Source organism: Falco punctatus (genome assembly GCF_963210335.1).
Source record: "Falco punctatus genome assembly, chromosome: 3".
NCBI lineage: Eukaryota > Metazoa > Chordata > Aves > Falconiformes > Falconidae > Falco > Falco punctatus.
Genome location: NC_137582.1, coordinates 13515998 through 13539348, shown reverse-complemented (window position 1 = coordinate 13539348; position 23351 = coordinate 13515998). Strand labels below are relative to the sequence as shown.

Below are 23351 nucleotides of genomic sequence, written 5' to 3'. Positions count from 1 at the left end.
AGGCGTTTGCAGCGGAGAGTAGCGGACGTATCAGTAGGGGCGATGCAAAGAAGACAGTGGGAGAAGAGGAGGAGGTAGGTGGGCCACGTATCGTGGCAGCCGGGGCTGGCCCCTTCCGTGCTGCTTTGCTTGGTGCCTTGAGAGGAGGAGGTGCGGGTGGCAGGTCCTCGTGGCAGCAGCAGGCGGGAGGTGCGTCCTCAGTCCATGCCGTGGCTTGCAGGGTGTGTGTGGTGTGGAGGGCCCTTAGCAGGGCAGGCAGGCTCTTCCGGCGCCATAGCAGCCCAGGCCTCCGAGGCCGTAACCGTAGCCAAAGCCGCCGGAGGAGATGGGCACTCCCTGGGAGCTGAGGATGTTGCCCACAGCAGCCGATGAGGAGGATCCGACGGCGGTGCTCTGGGGGAAGGAGGTGAGGATGGGTCCCGGCAGGGTGACCAGCACGGTGGAAGGCTGGATGACGACGCGGGAGTCCTCGCACTGCCTGACGCAGGGCTCGTTGCAGCTGTTAGCCAGCGGGGTGGGTCCGCAGGGGCTGCAGAAGTTGTTGCAGGCCATGTCTGCGGTGTGGAGTGTCCCTGTAAGAGAGGGTGTTGAGGAAGCGGAGAGTGGTGGGGGGCGCGAGGGGTGTCGTTACAGGAGGGCAAGGGAGTGTGGAGGCGCGGTGTGGGGCTGCGGGGCGCGTGGTGGTGTTGAGTCGTGGGGGCTGCTGAGTCTGGTGTCAGCGCGTGCTGGAAGAGACGGGGCGTGTGGGGCAGGAGAAGGAGGGGAAGGGGCTTCAGGCTCACCTTGTTGACTGCGGGGGAGAAGGCGTCAGGAGAAGCGTGTGATGGAGAGAGGCTCTGGGCCGTCTTTTATGCTGGTCTGAGGGGGCGGGACAGGCTTTGCGCGTGACGGCATTTTGCAGCAAGCAGCTGTTGCGTGCCAGAGCTTGGCAGGTAATGAGGTGGGGGGTGTGTCCCTTCCCACAACGCTCCCTTCTCATGTCCTCCTCTTGAGGATGTGTCCGTCTGTCCCTGGCGTCAGCTTTGAAGTGAGAGCAGGTATCTGGGAGGATTTGCATGGAAGGTGCGTGTCAGGGCATTTGGCAGACGTGGCCAAAGCATAGGAGAGGTGGGGTGTTGTCAGTGAGGTCATCCCGTGGCACTCGTGTGGTGTGGTTTGCGGGTGCGTTGCGAAGAGGGGCCCCCACTTGTTCATGGGCCTGGAAGGCTGTTGTGGGCTTTGGAGGTGTGCCGGGCATGAGTGTCGGCCCCTTCCATGGCATTTGGTCCCTGCCTGCCTTGCTGCCAGCTTGCGAAGCCTGACTGTAGGCCTGGCCTTTCCCACTGAGCGTGCTCTGTGTGTGCCTTGTTGCCCGCCTTGCTTGAAAGGTTGTAGCTGGGAGAAAGGGGCCTGCGTGTCTGGGCTTGTGCCCCCTGGGATCCGTCCCTGGGGGTGTCAGTGCGGGCAGGCAGAGGAGGGCAGGCCATTTTCCTGGCAGCCCTGGCTGAGAGCTCGCCGGTCCTGTGACGAGAGGTGCCCTGCCTGGCTCCGCCAGTGCTTGTGTTGGCCCCTCCATCGTGGAGCCCTTAGGTGGGGCTTGGGCTGTGGTGTGACGCATCCAAAGGAGAGCAGCGAATGCGGTGAAGGATCGAGAGAAGAAGCCTTAGAAGTAGCGGTTGAGGGAAGCGGGGCTACTGCGTTTTCAGAAGGCGGCGGCTGAGGGGAGGCCCTATCGGTGTCTCCAAGTACCTGAGAGGAGGTTGTGACGAGGAGGTTGTCAGTCTCTCATCCCTAGCAACAAGTGCTAGGGCAAGAGGAAAGGGCCTCATGTTGCGCCAGGCAAAGTTTAGTTTGGCTATGATGAGAAATCTCTTCACCGAGAGGGTTATCAAGCACTGGAAGAGGCTGCCCAGGGCAGTGGTTGAGTCACCATTGTGGGAGGTGTTTAAAAGACACGTAGGCGTGGCGCTTAGGGACATGGATTAGTGGTGGCCTTGGCAGTATTAGGTTAACGGTTGGACTCGATAACGTTAAGGGTCTTTTGCAACGGAAGTGACTCTTATGATTGTGTATGAGGCAGCGTGCGAGGGCAGGTGAGTTTCTGGAGAGCCCGTATGTGTGCTGAAAGGCGGAGCAGGGCTGGGAGCGGCAGGCAGGGGAGGCTGGCAGTCCTGGGCCTTTGTTGGGGTCTGTGCTTGGGGCGAGTGTCGAGGGGTGAGGCCAGTTCTCTGCGCAGAGCTTGACAGGGTGAAAGGGAATTTGGCGATTGCCGAGGGGAGCTGGGTTTGAGCATGCGGCACGGGGCTGCAGAGCCGAGGCTGTGGTGGTGGTGGTGGTGCGTGCGGAAGGGTTGATGAGTGGCAAGGCCTGCCCCCGCTGAGGCAAGGTGAGTGTTTTTCAGGCTGTTTGTCAGGTGATCTGTGGTTGTTGCTGAGGAAGATGAAGGGGGGTAGGCAGGAGCGATGTGGGAGTGGGTGTTTGTAAGTGCACGGGGCCTGTCGTGTTGCTCCCAGGAATGCCGAGGCATCTGGCATTGCGGAGGCCTCCTTGTGAAGGCCGCTGTCCATTTTCCTGGAAAGGTCATAGTGCCTGGGGGCAGCTCCTGAAGAGTGGAAGGGAGCTGGTACCCCTCGTGTCCCGCAGAAGATGGTGCGGGAGGCTCTGGGAAAGCAGAGGCCGGTGAGCCCGAGCCTGTTCCCGGGGCAGGTGATGGAAGCAATGCTGCTGGAAATCACTGCCAAGGCCAGGACGGACGGAAGGTGTTGGGGGGTGTTTGGCGTGGATTTTGGAAGGGCAAATCATGCTTGAGGGAGCTGCGTGTCTTCCGCGTTGAGGCGAGTGGGCGTTGGGCGAGGGGAGAGCAGTGGCTGTTGCTGAGGCGTACTTGAAGGAAGCCTTTGTCGCTGTCTCCTGGTACGTGCTCCTAGACGAGCTGAGAAAGTGCGGGTTGCGTAAGCGGCCGGTGCGGTGGCCTGCAAAGCAGCTGAAGGGCTGTGCCCAGAGGCTTGCGATCAGTGGTAGGACAAGAGGCCATGTTCAGAAGTGAAAGCATCTGGAATTGCCCGGGCAAAGGCGGCAGGGCTTTTCCAGTGTGAGGGTGGTCAAAGAGTGGAAGAGGTGGTGGCGGCTCCATTCTCGGAGGTACTGAAGACGCGAGTGGCTGTGGTCCCAGACAATCTGCTCTAGCTGGCCCTGCTTGAGCACTGGGGTGGAAGGACATGCTCTGCAGAGATTCCTGCCCATCTCTAAATGATTCTGTGATCCTTTTTTTTGCTGGGGAGGGTGCGGAAGAGAGTTAGTCAAGCGTGTGTTGGCACGGGGAGCCTCGGTCGGAGGTGTGCGCAGGGAGCGTTGTCGTATCGGAGGCTTTTTCTGAGCCAGTGCTGGGCTTGTGTCATGCTGTGTATGCCTGCAGGTGCGAGTGTGTGTTGTCGCTGGTGGCCTGTGTCCTCGGAGAGGCTGAGTGCCCTTTTCCCCCCAACCCCGCCGGCCTGTTGAGGCCTGGCCTTGTGCCGTTTTAGAGTGGAAGAGCCTTGGGAGAAGAAAGGAGATGGAGGCGTGTGGTGCTGGGATACAGGAGATTTTATTGAGGCAAAAGAGTGAAAAGGCAGGAGCACGCAGTGGAAGGGAAGCGTTCTGAGAGGCAAGTAGGGCGACCGTCAGCCCGGGTCCTTTGCTTGCAGAAGATTTTGCCAGAGCACCGAGATCTTCCTTTGCTGCGGTGGGAGCAGCGCGGGGGAGGTGCCCCGGTGGTCTTTGGCTTGTGAGCAGGCGTTTGCAGCGGAGAGTAGCGGACGTATCAGTAGGGGCGATGCAAAGAAGACAGTGGGAGAAGAGGAGGAGGTAGGTGGGCCACGTATCGTGGCAGCCGGGGCTGGCCCCTTCCGTGCTGCTTTGCTTGGTGCCTTGAGAGGAGGAGGTGCGGGTGGCAGGTCCTCGTGGCAGCAGCAGGCGGGAGGTGCGTCCTCAGTCCATGCCGTGGCTTGCAGGGTGTGTGTGGTGTGGAGGGCCCTTAGCAGGGCAGGCAGGCTCTTCCGGCGCCATAGCAGCCCAGGCCTCCGAGGCCGTAACCGTAGCCAAAGCCGCCGGAGGAGATGGGCACTCCCTGGGAGCTGAGGATGTTGCCCACAGCAGCCGATGAGGAGGATCCGACGGCGGTGCTCTGGGGGAAGGAGGTGAGGATGGGTCCCGGCAGGGTGACCAGCACGGTGGAAGGCTGGATGACGACGCGGGAGTCCTCGCACTGCCTGACGCAGGGCTCGTTGCAGCTGTTAGCCAGCGGGGTGGGTCCGCAGGGGCTGCAGAAGTTGTTGCAGGCCATGTCTGCGGTGTGGAGTGTCCCTGTAAGAGAGGGTGTTGAGGAAGCGGAGAGTGGTGGGGGGCGCGAGGGGTGTCGTTACAGGAGGGCAAGGGAGTGTGGAGGCGCGGTGTGGGGCTGCGGGGCGCGTGGTGGTGTTGAGTCGTGGGGGCTGCTGAGTCTGGTGTCAGCGCGTGCTGGAAGAGACGGGGCGTGTGGGGCAGGAGAAGGAGGGGAAGGGGCTTCAGGCTCACCTTGTTGACTGCGGGGGAGAAGGCGTCAGGAGAAGCGTGTGATGGAGAGAGGCTCTGGGCCGTCTTTTATGCTGGTCTGAGGGGGCGGGACAGGCTTTGCGCGTGACGGCATTTTGCAGCAAGCAGCTGTTGCGTGCCAGAGCTTGGCAGGTAATGAGGTGGGGGGTGTGTCCCTTCCCACAACGCTCCCTTCTCATGTCCTCCTCTTGAGGATGTGTCCGTCTGTCCCTGGCGTCAGCTTTGAAGTGAGAGCAGGTATCTGGGAGGATTTGCATGGAAGGTGCGTGTCAGGGCATTTGGCAGACGTGGCCAAAGCATAGGAGAGGTGGGGTGTTGTCAGTGAGGTCATCCCGTGGCACTCGTGTGGTGTGGTTTGCGGGTGCGTTGCGAAGAGGGGCCCCCACTTGTTCATGGGCCTGGAAGGCTGTTGTGGGCTTTGGAGGTGTGCCGGGCATGAGTGTCGGCCCCTTCCATGGCATTTGGTCCCTGCCTGCCTTGCTGCCAGCTTGCGAAGCCTGACTGTAGGCCTGGCCTTTCCCACTGAGCGTGCTCTGTGTGTGCCTTGTTGCCCGCCTTGCTTGAAAGGTTGTAGCTGGGAGAAAGGGGCCTGCGTGTCTGGGCTTGTGCCCCCTGGGATCCGTCCCTGGGGGTGTCAGTGCGGGCAGGCAGAGGAGGGCAGGCCATTTTCCTGGCAGCCCTGGCTGAGAGCTCGCCGGTCCTGTGACGAGAGGTGCCCTGCCTGGCTCCGCCAGTGCTTGTGTTGGCCCCTCCATCGTGGAGCCCTTAGGTGGGGCTTGGGCTGTGGTGTGACGCATCCAAAGGAGAGCAGCGAATGCGGTGAAGGATCGAGAGAAGAAGCCTTAGAAGTAGCGGTTGAGGGAAGCGGGGCTACTGCGTTTTCAGAAGGCGGCGGCTGAGGGGAGGCCCTATCGGTGTCTCCAAGTACCTGAGAGGAGGTTGTGACGAGGAGGTTGTCAGTCTCTCATCCCTAGCAACAAGTGCTAGGGCAAGAGGAAAGGGCCTCATGTTGCGCCAGGCAAAGTTTAGTTTGGCTATGATGAGAAATCTCTTCACCGAGAGGGTTATCAAGCACTGGAAGAGGCTGCCCAGGGCAGTGGTTGAGTCACCATTGTGGGAGGTGTTTAAAAGACACGTAGGCGTGGCGCTTAGGGACATGGATTAGTGGTGGCCTTGGCAGTATTAGGTTAACGGTTGGACTCGATAACGTTAAGGGTCTTTTGCAACGGAAGTGACTCTTATGATTGTGTATGAGGCAGCGTGCGAGGGCAGGTGAGTTTCTGGAGAGCCCGTATGTGTGCTGAAAGGCGGAGCAGGGCTGGGAGCGGCAGGCAGGGGAGGCTGGCAGTCCTGGGCCTTTGTTGGGGTCTGTGCTTGGGGCGAGTGTCGAGGGGTGAGGCCAGTTCTCTGCGCAGAGCTTGACAGGGTGAAAGGGAATTTGGCGATTGCCGAGGGGAGCTGGGTTTGAGCATGCGGCACGGGGCTGCAGAGCCGAGGCTGTGGTGGTGGTGGTGGTGCGTGCGGAAGGGTTGATGAGTGGCAAGGCCTGCCCCCGCTGAGGCAAGGTGAGTGTTTTTCAGGCTGTTTGTCAGGTGATCTGTGGTTGTTGCTGAGGAAGATGAAGGGGGGTAGGCAGGAGCGATGTGGGAGTGGGTGTTTGTAAGTGCACGGGGCCTGTCGTGTTGCTCCCAGGAATGCCGAGGCATCTGGCATTGCGGAGGCCTCCTTGTGAAGGCCGCTGTCCATTTTCCTGGAAAGGTCATAGTGCCTGGGGGCAGCTCCTGAAGAGTGGAAGGGAGCTGGTACCCCTCGTGTCCCGCAGAAGATGGTGCGGGAGGCTCTGGGAAAGCAGAGGCCGGTGAGCCCGAGCCTGTTCCCGGGGCAGGTGATGGAAGCAATGCTGCTGGAAATCACTGCCAAGGCCAGGACGGACGGAAGGTGTTGGGGGGTGTTTGGCGTGGATTTTGGAAGGGCAAATCATGCTTGAGGGAGCTGCGTGTCTTCCGCGTTGAGGCGAGTGGGCGTTGGGCGAGGGGAGAGCAGTGGCTGTTGCTGAGGCGTACTTGAAGGAAGCCTTTGTCGCTGTCTCCTGGTACGTGCTCCTAGACGAGCTGAGAAAGTGCGGGTTGCGTAAGCGGCCGGTGCGGTGGCCTGCAAAGCAGCTGAAGGGCTGTGCCCAGAGGCTTGCGATCAGTGGTAGGACAAGAGGCCATGTTCAGAAGTGAAAGCATCTGGAATTGCCCGGGCAAAGGCGGCAGGGCTTTTCCAGTGTGAGGGTGGTCAAAGAGTGGAAGAGGTGGTGGCGGCTCCATTCTCGGAGGTACTGAAGACGCGAGTGGCTGTGGTCCCAGACAATCTGCTCTAGCTGGCCCTGCTTGAGCACTGGGGTGGAAGGACATGCTCTGCAGAGATTCCTGCCCATCTCTAAATGATTCTGTGATCCTTTTTTTTGCTGGGGAGGGTGCGGAAGAGAGTTAGTCAAGCGTGTGTTGGCACGGGGAGCCTCGGTCGGAGGTGTGCGCAGGGAGCGTTGTCGTATCGGAGGCTTTTTCTGAGCCAGTGCTGGGCTTGTGTCATGCTGTGTATGCCTGCAGGTGCGAGTGTGTGTTGTCGCTGGTGGCCTGTGTCCTCGGAGAGGCTGAGTGCCCTTTTCCCCCCAACCCCGCCGGCCTGTTGAGGCCTGGCCTTGTGCCGTTTTAGAGTGGAAGAGCCTTGGGAGAAGAAAGGAGATGGAGGCGTGTGGTGCTGGGGTACAGGAGATTTTATTGAGGCAAAAGAGTGAAAAGGCAGGAGCACGCAGTGGAAGGGAAGCGTTCTGAGAGGCAAGTAGGGCGACCGTCAGCCCGGGTCCTTTGCTTGCAGAAGATTTTGCCAGAGCACCGAGATCTTCCTTTGCTGCGGTGGGAGCAGCGCGGGGGAGGTGCCCCGGTGGTCTTTGGCTTGTGAGCAGGCGTTTGCAGCGGAGAGTAGCGGACGTATCAGTAGGGGCGATGCAAAGAAGACAGTGGGAGAAGAGGAGGAGGTAGGTGGGCCACGTATCGTGGCAGCCGGGGCTGGCCCCTTCCGTGCTGCTTTGCTTGGTGCCTTGAGAGGAGGAGGTGCGGGTGGCAGGTCCTCGTGGCAGCAGCAGGCGGGAGGTGCGTCCTCAGTCCATGCCGTGGCTTGCAGGGTGTGTGTGGTGTGGAGGGCCCTTAGCAGGGCAGGCAGGCTCTTCCGGCGCCATAGCAGCCCAGGCCTCCGAGGCCGTAACCGTAGCCAAAGCCGCCGGAGGAGATGGGCACTCCCTGGGAGCTGAGGATGTTGCCCACAGCAGCCGATGAGGAGGATCCGACGGCGGTGCTCTGGGGGAAGGAGGTGAGGATGGGTCCCGGCAGGGTGACCAGCACGGTGGAAGGCTGGATGACGACGCGGGAGTCCTCGCACTGCCTGACGCAGGGCTCGTTGCAGCTGTTAGCCAGCGGGGTGGGTCCGCAGGGGCTGCAGAAGTTGTTGCAGGCCATGTCTGCGGTGTGGAGTGTCCCTGTAAGAGAGGGTGTTGAGGAAGCGGAGAGTGGTGGGGGGCGCGAGGGGTGTCGTTACAGGAGGGCAAGGGAGTGTGGAGGCGCGGTGTGGGGCTGCGGGGCGCGTGGTGGTGTTGAGTCGTGGGGGCTGCTGAGTCTGGTGTCAGCGCGTGCTGGAAGAGACGGGGCGTGTGGGGCAGGAGAAGGAGGGGAAGGGGCTTCAGGCTCACCTTGTTGACTGCGGGGGAGAAGGCGTCAGGAGAAGCGTGTGATGGAGAGAGGCTCTGGGCCGTCTTTTATGCTGGTCTGAGGGGGCGGGACAGGCTTTGCGCGTGACGGCATTTTGCAGCAAGCAGCTGTTGCGTGCCAGAGCTTGGCAGGTAATGAGGTGGGGGGTGTGTCCCTTCCCACAACGCTCCCTTCTCATGTCCTCCTCTTGAGGATGTGTCCGTCTGTCCCTGGCGTCAGCTTTGAAGTGAGAGCAGGTATCTGGGAGGATTTGCATGGAAGGTGCGTGTCAGGGCATTTGGCAGACGTGGCCAAAGCATAGGAGAGGTGGGGTGTTGTCAGTGAGGTCATCCCGTGGCACTCGTGTGGTGTGGTTTGCGGGTGCGTTGCGAAGAGGGGCCCCCACTTGTTCATGGGCCTGGAAGGCTGTTGTGGGCTTTGGAGGTGTGCCGGGCATGAGTGTCGGCCCCTTCCATGGCATTTGGTCCCTGCCTGCCTTGCTGCCAGCTTGCGAAGCCTGACTGTAGGCCTGGCCTTTCCCACTGAGCGTGCTCTGTGTGTGCCTTGTTGCCCGCCTTGCTTGAAAGGTTGTAGCTGGGAGAAAGGGGCCTGCGTGTCTGGGCTTGTGCCCCCTGGGATCCGTCCCTGGGGGTGTCAGTGCGGGCAGGCAGAGGAGGGCAGGCCATTTTCCTGGCAGCCCTGGCTGAGAGCTCGCCGGTCCTGTGACGAGAGGTGCCCTGCCTGGCTCCGCCAGTGCTTGTGTTGGCCCCTCCATCGTGGAGCCCTTAGGTGGGGCTTGGGCTGTGGTGTGACGCATCCAAAGGAGAGCAGCGAATGCGGTGAAGGATCGAGAGAAGAAGCCTTAGAAGTAGCGGTTGAGGGAAGCGGGGCTACTGCGTTTTCAGAAGGCGGCGGCTGAGGGGAGGCCCTATCGGTGTCTCCAAGTACCTGAGAGGAGGTTGTGACGAGGAGGTTGTCAGTCTCTCATCCCTAGCAACAAGTGCTAGGGCAAGAGGAAAGGGCCTCATGTTGCGCCAGGCAAAGTTTAGTTTGGCTATGATGAGAAATCTCTTCACCGAGAGGGTTATCAAGCACTGGAAGAGGCTGCCCAGGGCAGTGGTTGAGTCACCATTGTGGGAGGTGTTTAAAAGACACGTAGGCGTGGCGCTTAGGGACATGGATTAGTGGTGGCCTTGGCAGTATTAGGTTAACGGTTGGACTCGATAACGTTAAGGGTCTTTTGCAACGGAAGTGACTCTTATGATTGTGTATGAGGCAGCGTGCGAGGGCAGGTGAGTTTCTGGAGAGCCCGTATGTGTGCTGAAAGGCGGAGCAGGGCTGGGAGCGGCAGGCAGGGGAGGCTGGCAGTCCTGGGCCTTTGTTGGGGTCTGTGCTTGGGGCGAGTGTCGAGGGGTGAGGCCAGTTCTCTGCGCAGAGCTTGACAGGGTGAAAGGGAATTTGGCGATTGCCGAGGGGAGCTGGGTTTGAGCATGCGGCACGGGGCTGCAGAGCCGAGGCTGTGGTGGTGGTGGTGGTGCGTGCGGAAGGGTTGATGAGTGGCAAGGCCTGCCCCCGCTGAGGCAAGGTGAGTGTTTTTCAGGCTGTTTGTCAGGTGATCTGTGGTTGTTGCTGAGGAAGATGAAGGGGGGTAGGCAGGAGCGATGTGGGAGTGGGTGTTTGCAAGTGCACGGGGCCTGTCGTGTTGCTCCCAGGAATGCCGAGGCATCTGGCATTGCGGAGGCCTCCTTGTGAAGGCCGCTGTCCATTTTCCTGGAAAGGTCATAGTGCCTGGGGGCAGCTCCTGAAGAGTGGAAGGGAGCTGGTACCCCTCGTGTCCCGCAGAAGATGGTGCGGGAGGCTCTGGGAAAGCAGAGGCCGGTGAGCCCGAGCCTGTTCCCGGGGCAGGTGATGGAAGCAATGCTGCTGGAAATCACTGCCAAGGCCAGGACGGACGGAAGGTGTTGGGGGGTGTTTGGCGTGGATTTTGGAAGGGCAAATCATGCTTGAGGGAGCTGCGTGTCTTCCGCGTTGAGGCGAGTGGGCGTTGGGCGAGGGGAGAGCAGTGGCTGTTGCTGAGGCGTACTTGAAGGAAGCCTTTGTCGCTGTCTCCTGGTACGTGCTCCTAGACGAGCTGAGAAAGTGCGGGTTGCGTAAGCGGCCGGTGCGGTGGCCTGCAAAGCAGCTGAAGGGCTGTGCCCAGAGGCTTGCGATCAGTGGTAGGACAAGAGGCCATGTTCAGAAGTGAAAGCATCTGGAATTGCCCGGGCAAAGGCGGCAGGGCTTTTCCAGTGTGAGGGTGGTCAAAGAGTGGAAGAGGTGGTGGCGGCTCCATTCTCGGAGGTACTGAAGACGCGAGTGGCTGTGGTCCCAGACAATCTGCTCTAGCTGGCCCTGCTTGAGCACTGGGGTGGAAGGACATGCTCTGCAGAGATTCCTGCCCATCTCTAAATGATTCTGTGATCCTTTTTTTTGCTGGGGAGGGTGCGGAAGAGAGTTAGTCAAGCGTGTGTTGGCACGGGGAGCCTCGGTCGGAGGTGTGCGCAGGGAGCGTTGTCGTATCGGAGGCTTTTTCTGAGCCAGTGCTGGGCTTGTGTCATGCTGTGTATGCCTGCAGGTGCGAGTGTGTGTTGTCGCTGGTGGCCTGTGTCCTCGGAGAGGCTGAGTGCCCTTTTCCCCCCAACCCCGCCGGCCTGTTGAGGCCTGGCCTTGTGCCGTTTTAGAGTGGAAGAGCCTTGGGAGAAGAAAGGAGATGGAGGCGTGTGGTGCTGGGGTACAGGAGATTTTATTGAGGCAAAAGAGTGAAAAGGCAGGAGCACGCAGTGGAAGGGAAGCGTTCTGAGGTGCAAGTAGGGCGACCGTCAGCCCGGGTCCTTTGCTTGCAGAAGATTTTGCCAGAGCACCGAGGTCTTCCTTTGCTGCGGTGGGAGCAGCGCGGGGGAGGTGCCCCGGTGGTCTTTGGCTTGTGAGCAGGTGTTTGCAGCGGAGAGTAGCGGACGTATCAGTAGGGGCGATGCAAAGAAGACAGTGGGAGAAGAGGAGGAGGTAGGTGGGCCACGTATCGTGGCAGCCGGGGCTGGCCCCTTCCGTGCTGCTTTGCTTGGTGCCTTGAGAGGAGGAGGTGCGGGTGGCAGGTCCTCGTGGCAGCAGCAGGCGGGAGGTGCGTCCTCAGTCCATGCCGTGGCTTGCAGGGTGTGTGTGGTGTGGAGGGCCCTTAGCAGGGCAGGCAGGCTCTTCCGGCGCCATAGCAGCCCAGGCCTCCGAGGCCGTAACCGTAGCCAAAGCCGCCGGAGGAGATGGGCACTCCCTGGGAGCTGAGGATGTTGCCCACAGCAGCCGATGAGGAGGATCCGACGGCGGTGCTCTGGGGGAAGGAGGTGAGGATGGGTCCCGGCAGGGTGACCAGCACGGTGGAAGGCTGGATGACGACGCGGGAGTCCTCGCACTGCCTGACGCAGGGCTCGTTGCAGCTGTTAGCCAGCGGGGTGGGTCCGCAGGGGCTGCAGAAGTTGTTGCAGGCCATGTCTGCGGTGTGGAGTGTCCCTGTAAGAGAGGGTGTTGAGGAAGCGGAGAGTGGTGGGGGGCGCGAGGGGTGTCGTTACAGGAGGGCAAGGGAGTGTGGAGGTGCGGTGTGGGGCTGCGGGGCGCGTGGTGGTGTTGAGTCGTGGGGGCTGCTGAGTCTGGTGTCAGCGCGTGCTGGAAGAGACGGGGCGTGTGGGGCAGGAGAAGGAGGGGAAGGGGCTTCAGGCTCACCTTGTTGACTGCGGGGGAGAAGGCGTCAGGAGAAGTGTGTGATGGAGAGAGGCTCTGGGCCGTCTTTTATGCTGGTCTGAGGGGGCGGGACAGGCTTTGCGCGTGACGGCATTTTGCAGCAAGCAGCTGTTGCGTGCCAGAGCTTGGCAGGTAATGAGGTGGGGGGTGTGTCCCTTCCCACAACGCTCCCTTCTCATGTCCTCCTCTTGAGGATGTGTCCGTCTGTCCCTGGCGTCAGCTTTGAAGTGAGAGCAGGTATCTGGGAGGATTTGCATGGAAGGTGCGTGTCAGGGCATTTGGCAGACGTGGCCAAAGCATAGGAGAGGTGGGGTGTTGTCAGTGAGGTCATCCCGTGGCACTCGTGTGGTGTGGTTTGCGGGTGCGTTGCGAAGAGGGGCCCCCACTTGTTCATGGGCCTGGAAGGCTGTTGTGGGCTTTGGAGGTGTGCCGGGCATGAGTGTCGGCCCCTTCCATGGCATTTGGTCCCTGCCTGCCTTGCTGCCAGCTTGCGAAGCCTGACTGTAGGCCTGGCCTTTCCCACTGAGCGTGCTCTGTGTGTGCCTTGTTGCCCGCCTTGCTTGAAAGGCTGTAGCTGGGAGAAAGGGGCCTGCGTGTCTGGGCTTGTGCCCCCTGGGATCCGTCCCTGGGGGTGTCAGTGCGGGCAGGCAGAGGAGGGCAGGCCATTTTCCTGGCAGCCCTGGCTGAGAGCTCGCCGGTCCTGTGACGAGAGGTGCCCTGCCTGGCTCCGCCAGTGCTTGTGTTGGCCCCTCCATCGTGGAGCCCTTAGGTGGGGCTTGGGCTGTGGTGTGACGCATCCAAAGGAGAGCAGCGAATGCGGTGAAGGATCGAGAGAAGAAGCCTTAGAAGTAGCGGTTGAGGGAAGCGGGGCTACTGCGTTTTCAGAAGGCGGCGGCTGAGGGGAGGCCCTATCGGTGTCTCCAAGTACCTGAGAGGAGGTTGTGACGAGGAGGTTGTCAGTCTCTCATCCCTAGCAACAAGTGCTAGGGCAAGAGGAAAGGGCCTCATGTTGCGCCAGGCAAAGTTTAGTTTGGCTATGATGAGAAATCTCTTCACCGAGAGGGTTATCAAGCACTGGAAGAGGCTGCCCAGGGCAGTGGTTGAGTCACCATTGTGGGAGGTGTTTAAAAGACACGTAGGCGTGGCGCTTAGGGACATGGATTAGTGGTGGCCTTGGCAGTATTAGGTTAACGGTTGGACTCGATAACGTTAAGGGTCTTTTGCAACGGAAGTGACTCTTATGATTGTGTATGAGGCAGCGTGCGAGGGCAGGTGAGTTTCTGGAGAGCCCGTATGTGTGCTGAAAGGCGGAGCAGGGCTGGGAGCGGCAGGCAGGGGAGGCTGGCAGTCCTGGGCCTTTGTTGGGGTCTGTGCTTGGGGCGAGTGTCGAGGGGTGAGGCCAGTTCTCTGCGCAGAGCTTGACAGGGTGAAAGGGAATTTGGCGATTGCCGAGGGGAGCTGGGTTTGAGCATGCGGCACGGGGCTGCAGAGCCGAGGCTGTGGTGGTGGTGGTGGTGCGTGCGGAAGGGTTGATGAGTGGCAAGGCCTGCCCCCGCTGAGGCAAGGTGAGTGTTTTTCAGGCTGTTTGTCAGGTGATCTGTGGTTGTTGCTGAGGAAGATGAAGGGGGGTAGGCAGGAGCGATGTGGGAGTGGGTGTTTGTAAGTGCACGGGGCCTGTCGTGTTGCTCCCAGGAATGCCGAGGCATCTGGCATTGCGGAGGCCTCCTTGTGAAGGCCGCTGTCCATTTTCCTGGAAAGGTCATAGTGCCTGGGGGCAGCTCCTGAAGAGTGGAAGGGAGCTGGTACCCCTCGTGTCCCGCAGAAGATGGTGCGGGAGGCTCTGGGAAAGCAGAGGCCGGTGAGCCCGAGCCTGTTCCCGGGGCAGGTGATGGAAGCAATGCTGCTGGAAATCACTGCCAAGGCCAGGACGGACGGAAGGTGTTGGGGGGTGTTTGGCGTGGATTTTGGAAGGGCAAATCATGCTTGAGGGAGCTGCGTGTCTTCCGCGTTGAGGCGAGTGGGCGTTGGGCGAGGGGAGAGCAGTGGCTGTTGCTGAGGCGTACTTGAAGGAAGCCTTTGTCGCTGTCTCCTGGTACGTGCTCCTAGACGAGCTGAGAAAGTGCGGGTTGCGTAAGCGGCCGGTGCGGTGGCCTGCAAAGCAGCTGAAGGGCTGTGCCCAGAGGCTTGCGATCAGTGGTAGGACAAGAGGCCATGTTCAGAAGTGAAAGCATCTGGAATTGCCCGGGCAAAGGCGGCAGGGCTTTTCCAGTGTGAGGGTGGTCAAAGAGTGGAAGAGGTGGTGGCGGCTCCATTCTCGGAGGTACTGAAGACGCGAGTGGCTGTGGTCCCAGACAATCTGCTCTAGCTGGCCCTGCTTGAGCACTGGGGTGGAAGGACATGCTCTGCAGAGATTCCTGCCCATCTCTAAATGATTCTGTGATCCTTTTTTTTGCTGGGGAGGGTGCGGAAGAGAGTTAGTCAAGCGTGTGTTGGCACGGGGAGCCTCGGTCGGAGGTGTGCGCAGGGAGCGTTGTCGTATCGGAGGCTTTTTCTGAGCCAGTGCTGGGCTTGTGTCATGCTGTGTATGCCTGCAGGTGCGAGTGTGTGTTGTCGCTGGTGGCCTGTGTCCTCGGAGAGGCTGAGTGCCCTTTTCCCCCCAACCCCGCCGGCCTGTTGAGGCCTGGCCTTGTGCCGTTTTAGAGTGGAAGAGCCTTGGGAGAAGAAAGGAGATGGAGGCGTGTGGTGCTGGGGTACAGGAGATTTTATTGAGGCAAAAGAGTGAAAAGGCAGGAGCACGCAGTGGAAGGGAAGCGTTCTGAGAGGCAAGTAGGGCGACCGTCAGCCCGGGTCCTTTGCTTGCAGAAGATTTTGCCAGAGCACCGAGATCTTCCTTTGCTGCGGTGGGAGCAGCGCGGGGGAGGTGCCCCGGTGGTCTTTGGCTTGTGAGCAGGCGTTTGCAGCGGAGAGTAGCGGACGTATCAGTAGGGGCGATGCAAAGAAGACAGTGGGAGAAGAGGAGGAGGTAGGTGGGCCACGTATCGTGGCAGCCGGGGCTGGCCCCTTCCGTGCTGCTTTGCTTGGTGCCTTGAGAGGAGGAGGTGCGGGTGGCAGGTCCTCGTGGCAGCAGCAGGCGGGAGGTGCGTCCTCAGTCCATGCCGTGGCTTGCAGGGTGTGTGTGGTGTGGAGGGCCCTTAGCAGGGCAGGCAGGCTCTTCCGGCGCCATAGCAGCCCAGGCCTCCGAGGCCGTAACCGTAGCCAAAGCCGCCGGAGGAGATGGGCACTCCCTGGGAGCTGAGGATGTTGCCCACAGCAGCCGATGAGGAGGATCCGACGGCGGTGCTCTGGGGGAAGGAGGTGAGGATGGGTCCCGGCAGGGTGACCAGCACGGTGGAAGGCTGGATGACGACGCGGGAGTCCTCGCACTGCCTGACGCAGGGCTCGTTGCAGCTGTTAGCCAGCGGGGTGGGTCCGCAGGGGCTGCAGAAGTTGTTGCAGGCCATGTCTGCGGTGTGGAGTGTCCCTGTAAGAGAGGGTGTTGAGGAAGCGGAGAGTGGTGGGGGGCGCGAGGGGTGTCGTTACAGGAGGGCAAGGGAGTGTGGAGGCGCGGTGTGGGGCTGCGGGGCGCGTGGTGGTGTTGAGTCGTGGGGGCTGCTGAGTCTGGTGTCAGCGCGTGCTGGAAGAGACGGGGCGTGTGGGGCAGGAGAAGGAGGGGAAGGGGCTTCAGGCTCACCTTGTTGACTGCGGGGGAGAAGGCGTCAGGAGAAGCGTGTGATGGAGAGAGGCTCTGGGCCGTCTTTTATGCTGGTCTGAGGGGGCGGGACAGGCTTTGCGCGTGACGGCATTTTGCAGCAAGCAGCTGTTGCGTGCCAGAGCTTGGCAGGTAATGAGGTGGGGGGTGTGTCCCTTCCCACAACGCTCCCTTCTCATGTCCTCCTCTTGAGGATGTGTCCGTCTGTCCCTGGCGTCAGCTTTGAAGTGAGAGCAGGTATCTGGGAGGATTTGCATGGAAGGTGCGTGTCAGGGCATTTGGCAGACGTGGCCAAAGCATAGGAGAGGTGGGGTGTTGTCAGTGAGGTCATCCCGTGGCACTCGTGTGGTGTGGTTTGCGGGTGCGTTGCGAAGAGGGGCCCCCACTTGTTCATGGGCCTGGAAGGCTGTTGTGGGCTTTGGAGGTGTGCCGGGCATGAGTGTCGGCCCCTTCCATGGCATTTGGTCCCTGCCTGCCTTGCTGCCAGCTTGCGAAGCCTGACTGTAGGCCTGGCCTTTCCTACTGAGCGTGCTCTGTGTGTGCCTTGTTGCCCGCCTTGCTTGAAAGGTTGTAGCTGGGAGAAAGGGGCCTGCGTGTCTGGGCTTGTGCCCCCTGGGATCCGTCCCTGGGGGTGTCAGTGCGGGCAGGCAGAGGAGGGCAGGCCATTTTCCTGGCAGCCCTGGCTGAGAGCTCGCCGGTCCTGTGACGAGAGGTGCCCTGCCTGGCTCCGCCAGTGCTTGTGTTGGCCCCTCCATCGTGGAGCCCTTAGGTGGGGCTTGGGCTGTGGTGTGACGCATCCAAAGGAGAGCAGCGAATGCGGTGAAGGATCGAGAGAAGAAGCCTTAGAAGTAGCGGTTGAGGGAAGCGGGGCTACTGCGTTTTCAGAAGGCGGCGGCTGAGGGGAGGCCCTATCGGTGTCTCCAAGTACCTGAGAGGAGGTTGTGACGAGGAGGTTGTCAGTCTCTCATCCCTAGCAACAAGTGCTAGGGCAAGAGGAAAGGGCCTCATGTTGCGCCAGGCAAAGTTTAGTTTGGCTATGATGAGAAATCTCTTCACCGAGAGGGTTATCAAGCACTGGAAGAGGCTGCCCAGGGCAGTGGTTGAGTCACCATTGTGGGAGGTGTTTAAAAGACACGTAGGCGTGGCGCTTAGGGACATGGATTAGTGGTGGCCTTGGCAGTATTAGGTTAACGGTTGGACTCGATAACGTTAAGGGTCTTTTGCAACGGAAGTGACTCTTATGATTGTGTATGAGGCAGCGTGCGAGGGCAGGTGAGTTTCTGGAGAGCCCGTATGTGTGCTGAAAGGCGGAGCAGGGCTGGGAGCGGCAGGCAGGGGAGGCTGGCAGTCCTGGGCCTTTGTTGGGGTCTGTGCTTGGGGCGAGTGTCGAGGGGTGAGGCCAGTTCTCTGCGCAGAGCTTGACAGGGTGAAAGGGAATTTGGCGATTGCCGAGGGGAGCTGGGTTTGAGCATGCGGCACGGGGCTGCAGAGCCGAGGCTGTGGTGGTGGTGGTGGTGCGTGCGGAAGGGTTGATGAGTGGCAAGGCCTGCCCCCGCTGAGGCAAGGTGAGTGTTTTTCAGGCTGTTTGTCAGGTGATCTGTGGTTGTTGCTGAGGAAGATGAAGGGGGGTAGGCAGGAGCGATGTGGGAGTGGGTGTTTGTAAGTGCACGGGGCCTGTCGTGTTGCTCCCAGGAATGCCGAGGCATCTGGCATTGCGGAGGCCTCCTTGTGAAGGCCGCTGTCCATTTTCCTGGAAAGGTCATAGTGCCTGGGGGCAGCTCCTGAAGAGTGGAAGGGAGCTGGTACCCCTCGTGTCCCGCAGAAGATGGTGCGGGAGGCTCTGGGAAAGCAGAGGCCGGTGAGCCCGAGCCTGTTCCCGGGGCAGGTGATGGAAGCAATGCTGCTGGAAATCACTGCCAAGGCCAGGACGGACGGAAGGTGTTGGGGGGTGTTTGGCGTGGATTTTGGAAGGGCAAATCATGCTTGAGGGAGCTGCGTGTCTTCCGCGTTGAGGCGAGTGGGCGTTGGGCGAGGGGAGAGCAGTGGCTGTTGCTGAGGCGTACTTGAAGGAAGCCTTTGTCGCTGTCTCCTGGTACGTGCTCCTAGACGAGCTGAGAAAGTGCGGGTTGCGTAAGCGGCCGGTGCGGTGGCCTGCAAAGCAGCTGAAGGGCTGTGCCCAGAGGCTTGCGATCAGTGGTAGGACAAGAGGCCATGTTCAGAAGTGAAAGCATCTGGAATTGCCCGGGCAAAGGCGGCAGGGCTTTTCCAGTGTGAGGGTGGTCAAAGAGTGGAAGAGGTGGTGGCGGCTCCATTCTCGGAGGTACTGAAGACGCGAGTGGCTGTGGTCCCAGACAATCTGCTCTAGCTGGCCCTGCTTGAGCACTGGGGTGGAAGGACATGCTCTGCAGAGATTCCTGCCCATCTCTAAATGATTCTGTGATCCTTTTTTTTGCTGGGGAGGGTGCGGAAGAGAGTTAGTCAAGCGTGTGTTGGCACGGGGAGCCTCGGTCGGAGGTGTGTGCAGGGAGCGTTGTCGTATCGGAGGCTTTTTCTGAGCCAGTGCTGGGCTTGTGTCATGCTGTGTATGCCTGCAGGTGCGAGTGTGTGTTGTCGCTGGTGGCCTGTGTCCTCGGAGAGGCTGAGTGCCCTTTTCCCCCCAACCCCGCCGGCCTGTTGAGGCCTGGCCTTGTGCCGTTTTAGAGTGGAAGAGCCTTGGGAGAAGAAAGGAGATGGAGGCGTGTGGTGCTGGGGTACAGGAGATTTTATTGAGGCAAAAGAGTGAAAAGGCAGGAGCACGCAGTGGAAGGGAAGCGTTCTGAGGTGCAAGTAGGGCGACCGTCAGCCCGGGTCCTTTGCTTGCAGAAGATTTTGCCAGAGCACCGAGGTCTTCCTTTGCTGCGGTGGGAGCAGCGCGGGGGAGGTGCCCCGGTGGTCTTTGGCTTGTGAGCAGGCGTTTGCAGCGGAGAGTAGCGGACGTATCAGTAGGGGCGATGCAAAGAAGACAGTGGGAGAAGAGGAGGAGGTAGGTGGGCCACGTATCGTGGCAGCCGGGGCTGGCCCCTTCCGTGCTGCTTTGCTTGGTGCCTTGAGAGGAGGAGGTGCGGGTGGCAGGTCCTCGTGGCAGCAGCAGGCGGGAGGTGCGTCCTCAGTCCATGCCGTGGCTTGCAGGGTGTGTGTGGTGTGGAGGGCCCTTAGCAGGGCAGGCAGGCTCTTCCGGCGCCATAGCAGCCCAGGCCTCCGAGGCCGTAACCGTAGCCAAAGCCGCCGGAGGAGATGGGCACTCCCTGGGAGCTGAGGATGTTGCCCACAGCAGCCGATGAGGAGGATCCGACGGCGGTGCTCTGGGGGAAGGAGGTGAGGATGGGTCCCGGCAGGGTGACCAGCACGGTGGAAGGCTGGATGACGACGCGGGAGTCCTCGCACTGCCTGACGCAGGGCTCGTTGCAGCTGTTAGCCAGCGGGGTGGGTCCGCAGGGGCTGCAGAAGTTGTTGCAGGCCATGTCTGTGGTGTGGAGTGTCCCTGTAAGAGAGGGTGTTGAGGAAGCGGAGAGTGGTGGAGGGCGCGAGGGGTGTCGTTACAGGAGGGCAAGGGAGTGTGGAGGCGCGGTGTGGGGCTGCGGGGCGCGTGGTGGTGTTGAGTCGTGGGGGCTGCTGAGTCTGGTGTCAGCGCGTGCTGGAAGAGACGGGGCGTGTGGGGCAGGAGAAGGAGGGGAAGGGGCTTCAGGCTCACCTTGTTGACTGCGGGGGAGAAGGCGTCAGGAGAAGCGTGTGATGGAGAGAGGCTCTGGGCCGTCTTTTATGCTGATCTGAGGGGGCGGGACAGGCTTTGCGCGTGACGGCATTTTGCAGCAAGCAGCTGTTGCGTGCCAGAGCTTGGCAGGTAATGAGGTGGGGGGTGTGTCCCTTCCCACAACGCTCCCTTCTCATGTCCTCCTCTTGAGGATGTGTCCGTCTGTCCCTGGCGTCAGCTTTGAAGTGAGAGCAGGTATCTGGGAGGATTTGCATGGAAGGTGCGTGTCAGGGCATTTGGCAGACGTGGCCAAAGCATAGGAGAGGTGGGGTGTTGTCAGTGAGGTCATCCCGTGGCACTCGTGTGGTGTGGTTTGCGGGTGCGTTGCGAAGAGGGGCCCCCACTTGTTCATGGGCCTGGAAGGCTGTTGTGGGCTTTGGAGGTGTGCCGGGCATGAGTGTCGGCCCCTTCCATGGCATTTGGTCCCTGCCTGCCTTGCTGCCAGCTTGCGAAGCCTGACTGTAGGCCTGGCCTTTCCCACTGAGCGTGCTCTGTGTGTGCCTTGTTGCCCGCCTTGCTTGAAAGGTTGTAGCTGGGAGAAAGGGGCCTGCGTGTCTGGGCTTGTGCCCCCTGGGATCCGTCCCTGGGGGTGTCAGTGCGGGCAGGCAGAGGAGGGCAGGCCATTTTCCTGGCAGCCCTGGCTGAGAGCTCGCCGGTCCTGTGACGAGAGGTGCCCTGCCTGGCTCCGCCAGTGCTTGTGTTGGCCCCTCCATCGTGGAGCCCTTAGGTGGGGCTTGGGCTGTGGTGTGACGCATCCAAAGGAGAGCAGCGAATGCGGTGAAGGATCGAGAGAAGAAGCCTTAGAAGTAGCGGTTGAGGGAAGCGGGGCTACTGCGTTTTCAGAAGGCGGCGGCTGAGGGGAGGCCCTATCGGTGTCTCCAAGTACCTGAGAGGAGGTTGTGACGAGGAGGTTGTCAGTCTCTCATCCCTAGCAACAAGTGCTAGGGCAAGAGGAAAGGGCCTCATGTTGCGCCAGGCAAAGTTTAGTTTGGCTATGATGAGAAATCTCTTCACCGAGAGGGTTATCAAGCACTGGAAGAGGCTGCCCAGGGCAGTGGTTGAGTCACCATTGTGGGAGGTGTTTAAAAGACACGTAGGCGTGGCGCTTAGGGACATGGATTAGTGGTGGCCTTGGCAGTATTAGGTTAACGGTTGGACTCGATAACGTTAAGGGTCTTTTGCAACGGAAGTGACTCTTATGATTGTGTATGAGGCAGCGTGCGAGGGCAGGTGAGTTTCTGGAGAGCCCGTATGTGTGCTGAAAGGCGGAGCAGGGCTGGGAGCGGCAGGCAGGGGAGGCTGGCAGTCCTGGGCCTTTGTTGGGGTCTGTGCTTGGGGCGAGTGTCGAGGGGTGAGGCCAGTTCTCTGCGCAGAGCTTGACAGGGTGAAAGGGAATTTGGCGATTGCCGAGGGGAGCTGGGTTTGAGCATGCGGCACGGGGCTGCAGAGCCGAGGCTGTGGTGGTGGTGGTGGTGCGTGCGGAAGGGTTGATGAGTGGCAAGGCCTGCCCCCGCTGAGGCAAGGTGAGTGTTTTTCAGGCTGTTTGTCAGGTGATCTGTGGTTGTTGCTGAGGAAGATGAAGGGGGGTAGGCAGGAGCGATGTGGGAGTGGGTGTTTGTAAGTGCACGGGGCCTGTCGTGTTGCTCCCAGGAATGCCGAGGCATCTGGCATTGCGGAGGCCTCCTTGTGAAGGCCGCTGTCCATTTTCCTGGAAAGGTCATAGTGCCTGGGGGCAGCTCCTGAAGAGTGGAAGGGAGCTGGTACCCCTCGTGTCCCGCAGAAGATGGTGCGGGAGGCTCTGGGAAAGCAGAGGCCGGTGAGCCCGAGCCTGTTCCCGGGGCAGGTGATGGAAGCAATGCTGCTGGAAATCACTGCCAAGGCCAGGACGGACGGAAGGTGTTGGGGGGTGTTTGGCGTGGATTTTGGAAGGGCAAATCATGCTTGAGGGAGCTGCGTGTCTTCCGCGTTGAGGCGAGTGGGCGTTGGGCGAGGGGAGAGCAGTGGCTGTTGCTGAGGCGTACTTGAAGGAAGCCTTTGTCGCTGTCTCCTGGTACGTGCTCCTAGACGAGCTGAGAAAGTGCGGGTTGCGTAAGCGGCCGGTGCGGTGGCCTGCAAAGCAGCTGAAGGGCTGTGCCCAGAGGCTTGCGATCAGTGGTAGGACAAGAGGCCATGTTCAGAAGTGAAAGCATCTGGAATTGCCCGGGCAAAGGCGGCAGGGCTTTTCCAGTGTGAGGGTGGTCAAAGAGTGGAAGAGGTGGTGGCGGCTCCATTCTCGGAGGTACTGAAGACGCGAGTGGCTGTGGTCCCAGACAATCTGCTCTAGCTGGCCCTGCTTGAGCACTGGGGTGGAAGGACATGCTCTGCAGAGATTCCTGCCCATCTCTAAATGATTCTGTGATCCTTTTTTTTGCTGGGGAGGGTGCGGAAGAGAGTTAGTCAAGCGTGTGTTGGCACGGGGAGCCTCGGTCGGAGGTGTGTGCAGGGAGCGTTGTCGTATCGGAGGCTTTTTCTGAGCCAGTGCTGGGCTTGTGTCATGCTGTGTATGCCTGCAGGTGCGAGTGTGTGTTGTCGCTGGTGGCCTGTGTCCTCGGAGAGGCTGAGTGCCCTTTTCCCCCCAACCCCGCCGGCCTGTTGAGGCCTGGCCTTGTGCCGTTTTAGAGTGGAAGAGCCTTGGGAGAAGAAAGGAGATGGAGGCGTGTGGTGCTGGGGTACAGGAGATTTTATTGAGGCAAAAGAGTGAAAAGGCAGGAGCACGCAGTGGAAGGGAAGCGTTCTGAGGTGCAAGTAGGGCGACCGTCAGCCCGGGTCCTTTGCTTGCAGAAGATTTTGCCAGAGCACCGAGGTCTTCCTTTGCTGCGGTGGGAGCAGCGCGGGGGAGGTGCCCCGGTGGTCTTTGGCTTGTGAGCAGGCGTTTGCAGCGGAGAGTAGCGGACGTATCAGTAGGGGCGATGCAAAGAAGACAGTGGGAGAAGAGGAGGAGGTAGGTGGGCCACGTATCGTGGCAGCCGGGGCTGGCCCCTTCCGTGCTGCTTTGCTTGGTGCCTTGAGAGGAGGAGGTGCGGGTGGCAGGTCCTCGTGGCAGCAGCAGGCGGGAGGTGCGTCCTCAGTCCATGCCGTGGCTTGCAGGGTGTGTGTGGTGTGGAGGGCCCTTAGCAGGGCAGGCAGGCTCTTCCGGCGCCATAGCAGCCCAGGCCTCCGAGGCCGTAACCGTAGCCAAAGCCGCCGGAGGAGATGGGCACTCCCTGGGAGCTGAGGATGTTGCCCACAGCAGCCGATGAGGAGGATCCGACGGCGGTGCTCTGGGGGAAGGAGGTGAGGATGGGTCCCGGCAGGGTGACCAGCACGGTGGAAGGCTGGATGACGACGCGGGAGTCCTCGCACTGCCTGACGCAGGGCTCGTTGCAGCTGTTAGCCAGCGGGGTGGGTCCGCAGGGGCTGCAGAAGTTGTTGCAGGCCATGTCTGCGGTGTGGAGTGTCCCTGTAAGAGAGGGTGTTGAGGAAGCGGAGAGTGGTGGAGGGCGCGAGGGGTGTCGTTACAGGAGGGCAAGGGAGTGTGGAGGCGCGGTGTGGGGCTGCGGGGAGCGTGGTGGTGTTGAGTCGTGGGGGCTGCTGAGTCTGGTGTCAGCGCGTGCTGGAAGAGACGGGGCGTGTGGGGCAGGAGAAGGAGGGGAAGGGGCTTCAGGCTCACCTTGTTGACTGCGGGGGAGAAGGCGTCAGGAGAAGCGTGTGATGGAGAGAGGCTCTGGGCCGTCTTTTATGCTGGTCTGAG

At 60.8% G+C, this 23351-nt stretch overlaps 7 protein-coding genes across 7 annotated transcripts; all 7 read right to left on the bottom strand.

Moving 5' to 3' along the window:
* Positions 1-243: 243 nt before the first annotated feature.
* LOC308060079 (feather keratin 1-like) lies at positions 244-552 on the bottom strand (the record flags this gene model as incomplete). The annotated part of the gene is made up of 1 exon (XM_080378339.1): positions 244-552. One exon carries the CDS (start codon positions 550-552, stop codon positions 244-246), a length of 309 nt encoding a protein of 102 aa, XP_080234465.1.
* A 3439-nt stretch (positions 553-3991) lies between these two features.
* Positions 3992-4300, bottom strand: LOC308060783 (feather keratin 1-like; the record flags this gene model as incomplete). The annotated part of the gene is made up of 1 exon (XM_080379910.1): positions 3992-4300. One exon carries the CDS (start codon positions 4298-4300, stop codon positions 3992-3994), a length of 309 nt encoding a protein of 102 aa, XP_080236036.1.
* A 3439-nt stretch (positions 4301-7739) lies between these two features.
* On the bottom strand, positions 7740-8048 carry LOC308059833 (feather keratin 1-like; the record flags this gene model as incomplete). The annotated part of the gene is made up of 1 exon (XM_080377730.1): positions 7740-8048. One exon carries the CDS (start codon positions 8046-8048, stop codon positions 7740-7742), a length of 309 nt encoding a protein of 102 aa, XP_080233856.1.
* Positions 8049-11487: 3439 nt separating this feature from the next.
* On the bottom strand, positions 11488-11796 carry LOC308060080 (feather keratin 1-like; the record flags this gene model as incomplete). Its single annotated transcript, XM_080378340.1, has 1 exon — positions 11488-11796. The coding sequence occupies one exon, from the start codon at positions 11794-11796 to the stop codon at positions 11488-11490; it is 309 nt and encodes a 102-aa protein (XP_080234466.1).
* A 3439-nt stretch (positions 11797-15235) lies between these two features.
* On the bottom strand, positions 15236-15544 carry LOC308060018 (feather keratin 1-like; the record flags this gene model as incomplete). Its single annotated transcript, XM_080378194.1, has 1 exon — positions 15236-15544. The coding sequence occupies one exon, from the start codon at positions 15542-15544 to the stop codon at positions 15236-15238; it is 309 nt and encodes a 102-aa protein (XP_080234320.1).
* A 3439-nt stretch (positions 15545-18983) lies between these two features.
* Positions 18984-19292, bottom strand: LOC308060251 (feather keratin 1-like; the record flags this gene model as incomplete). The annotated part of the gene is made up of 1 exon (XM_080378718.1): positions 18984-19292. One exon carries the CDS (start codon positions 19290-19292, stop codon positions 18984-18986), a length of 309 nt encoding a protein of 102 aa, XP_080234844.1.
* Positions 19293-22731: 3439 nt separating this feature from the next.
* LOC308061413 (feather keratin 1-like) lies at positions 22732-23040 on the bottom strand (the record flags this gene model as incomplete). Its single annotated transcript, XM_080381341.1, has 1 exon — positions 22732-23040. The coding sequence occupies one exon, from the start codon at positions 23038-23040 to the stop codon at positions 22732-22734; it is 309 nt and encodes a 102-aa protein (XP_080237467.1).
* Between the last annotated feature and the right edge of the window lie 311 nt (positions 23041-23351).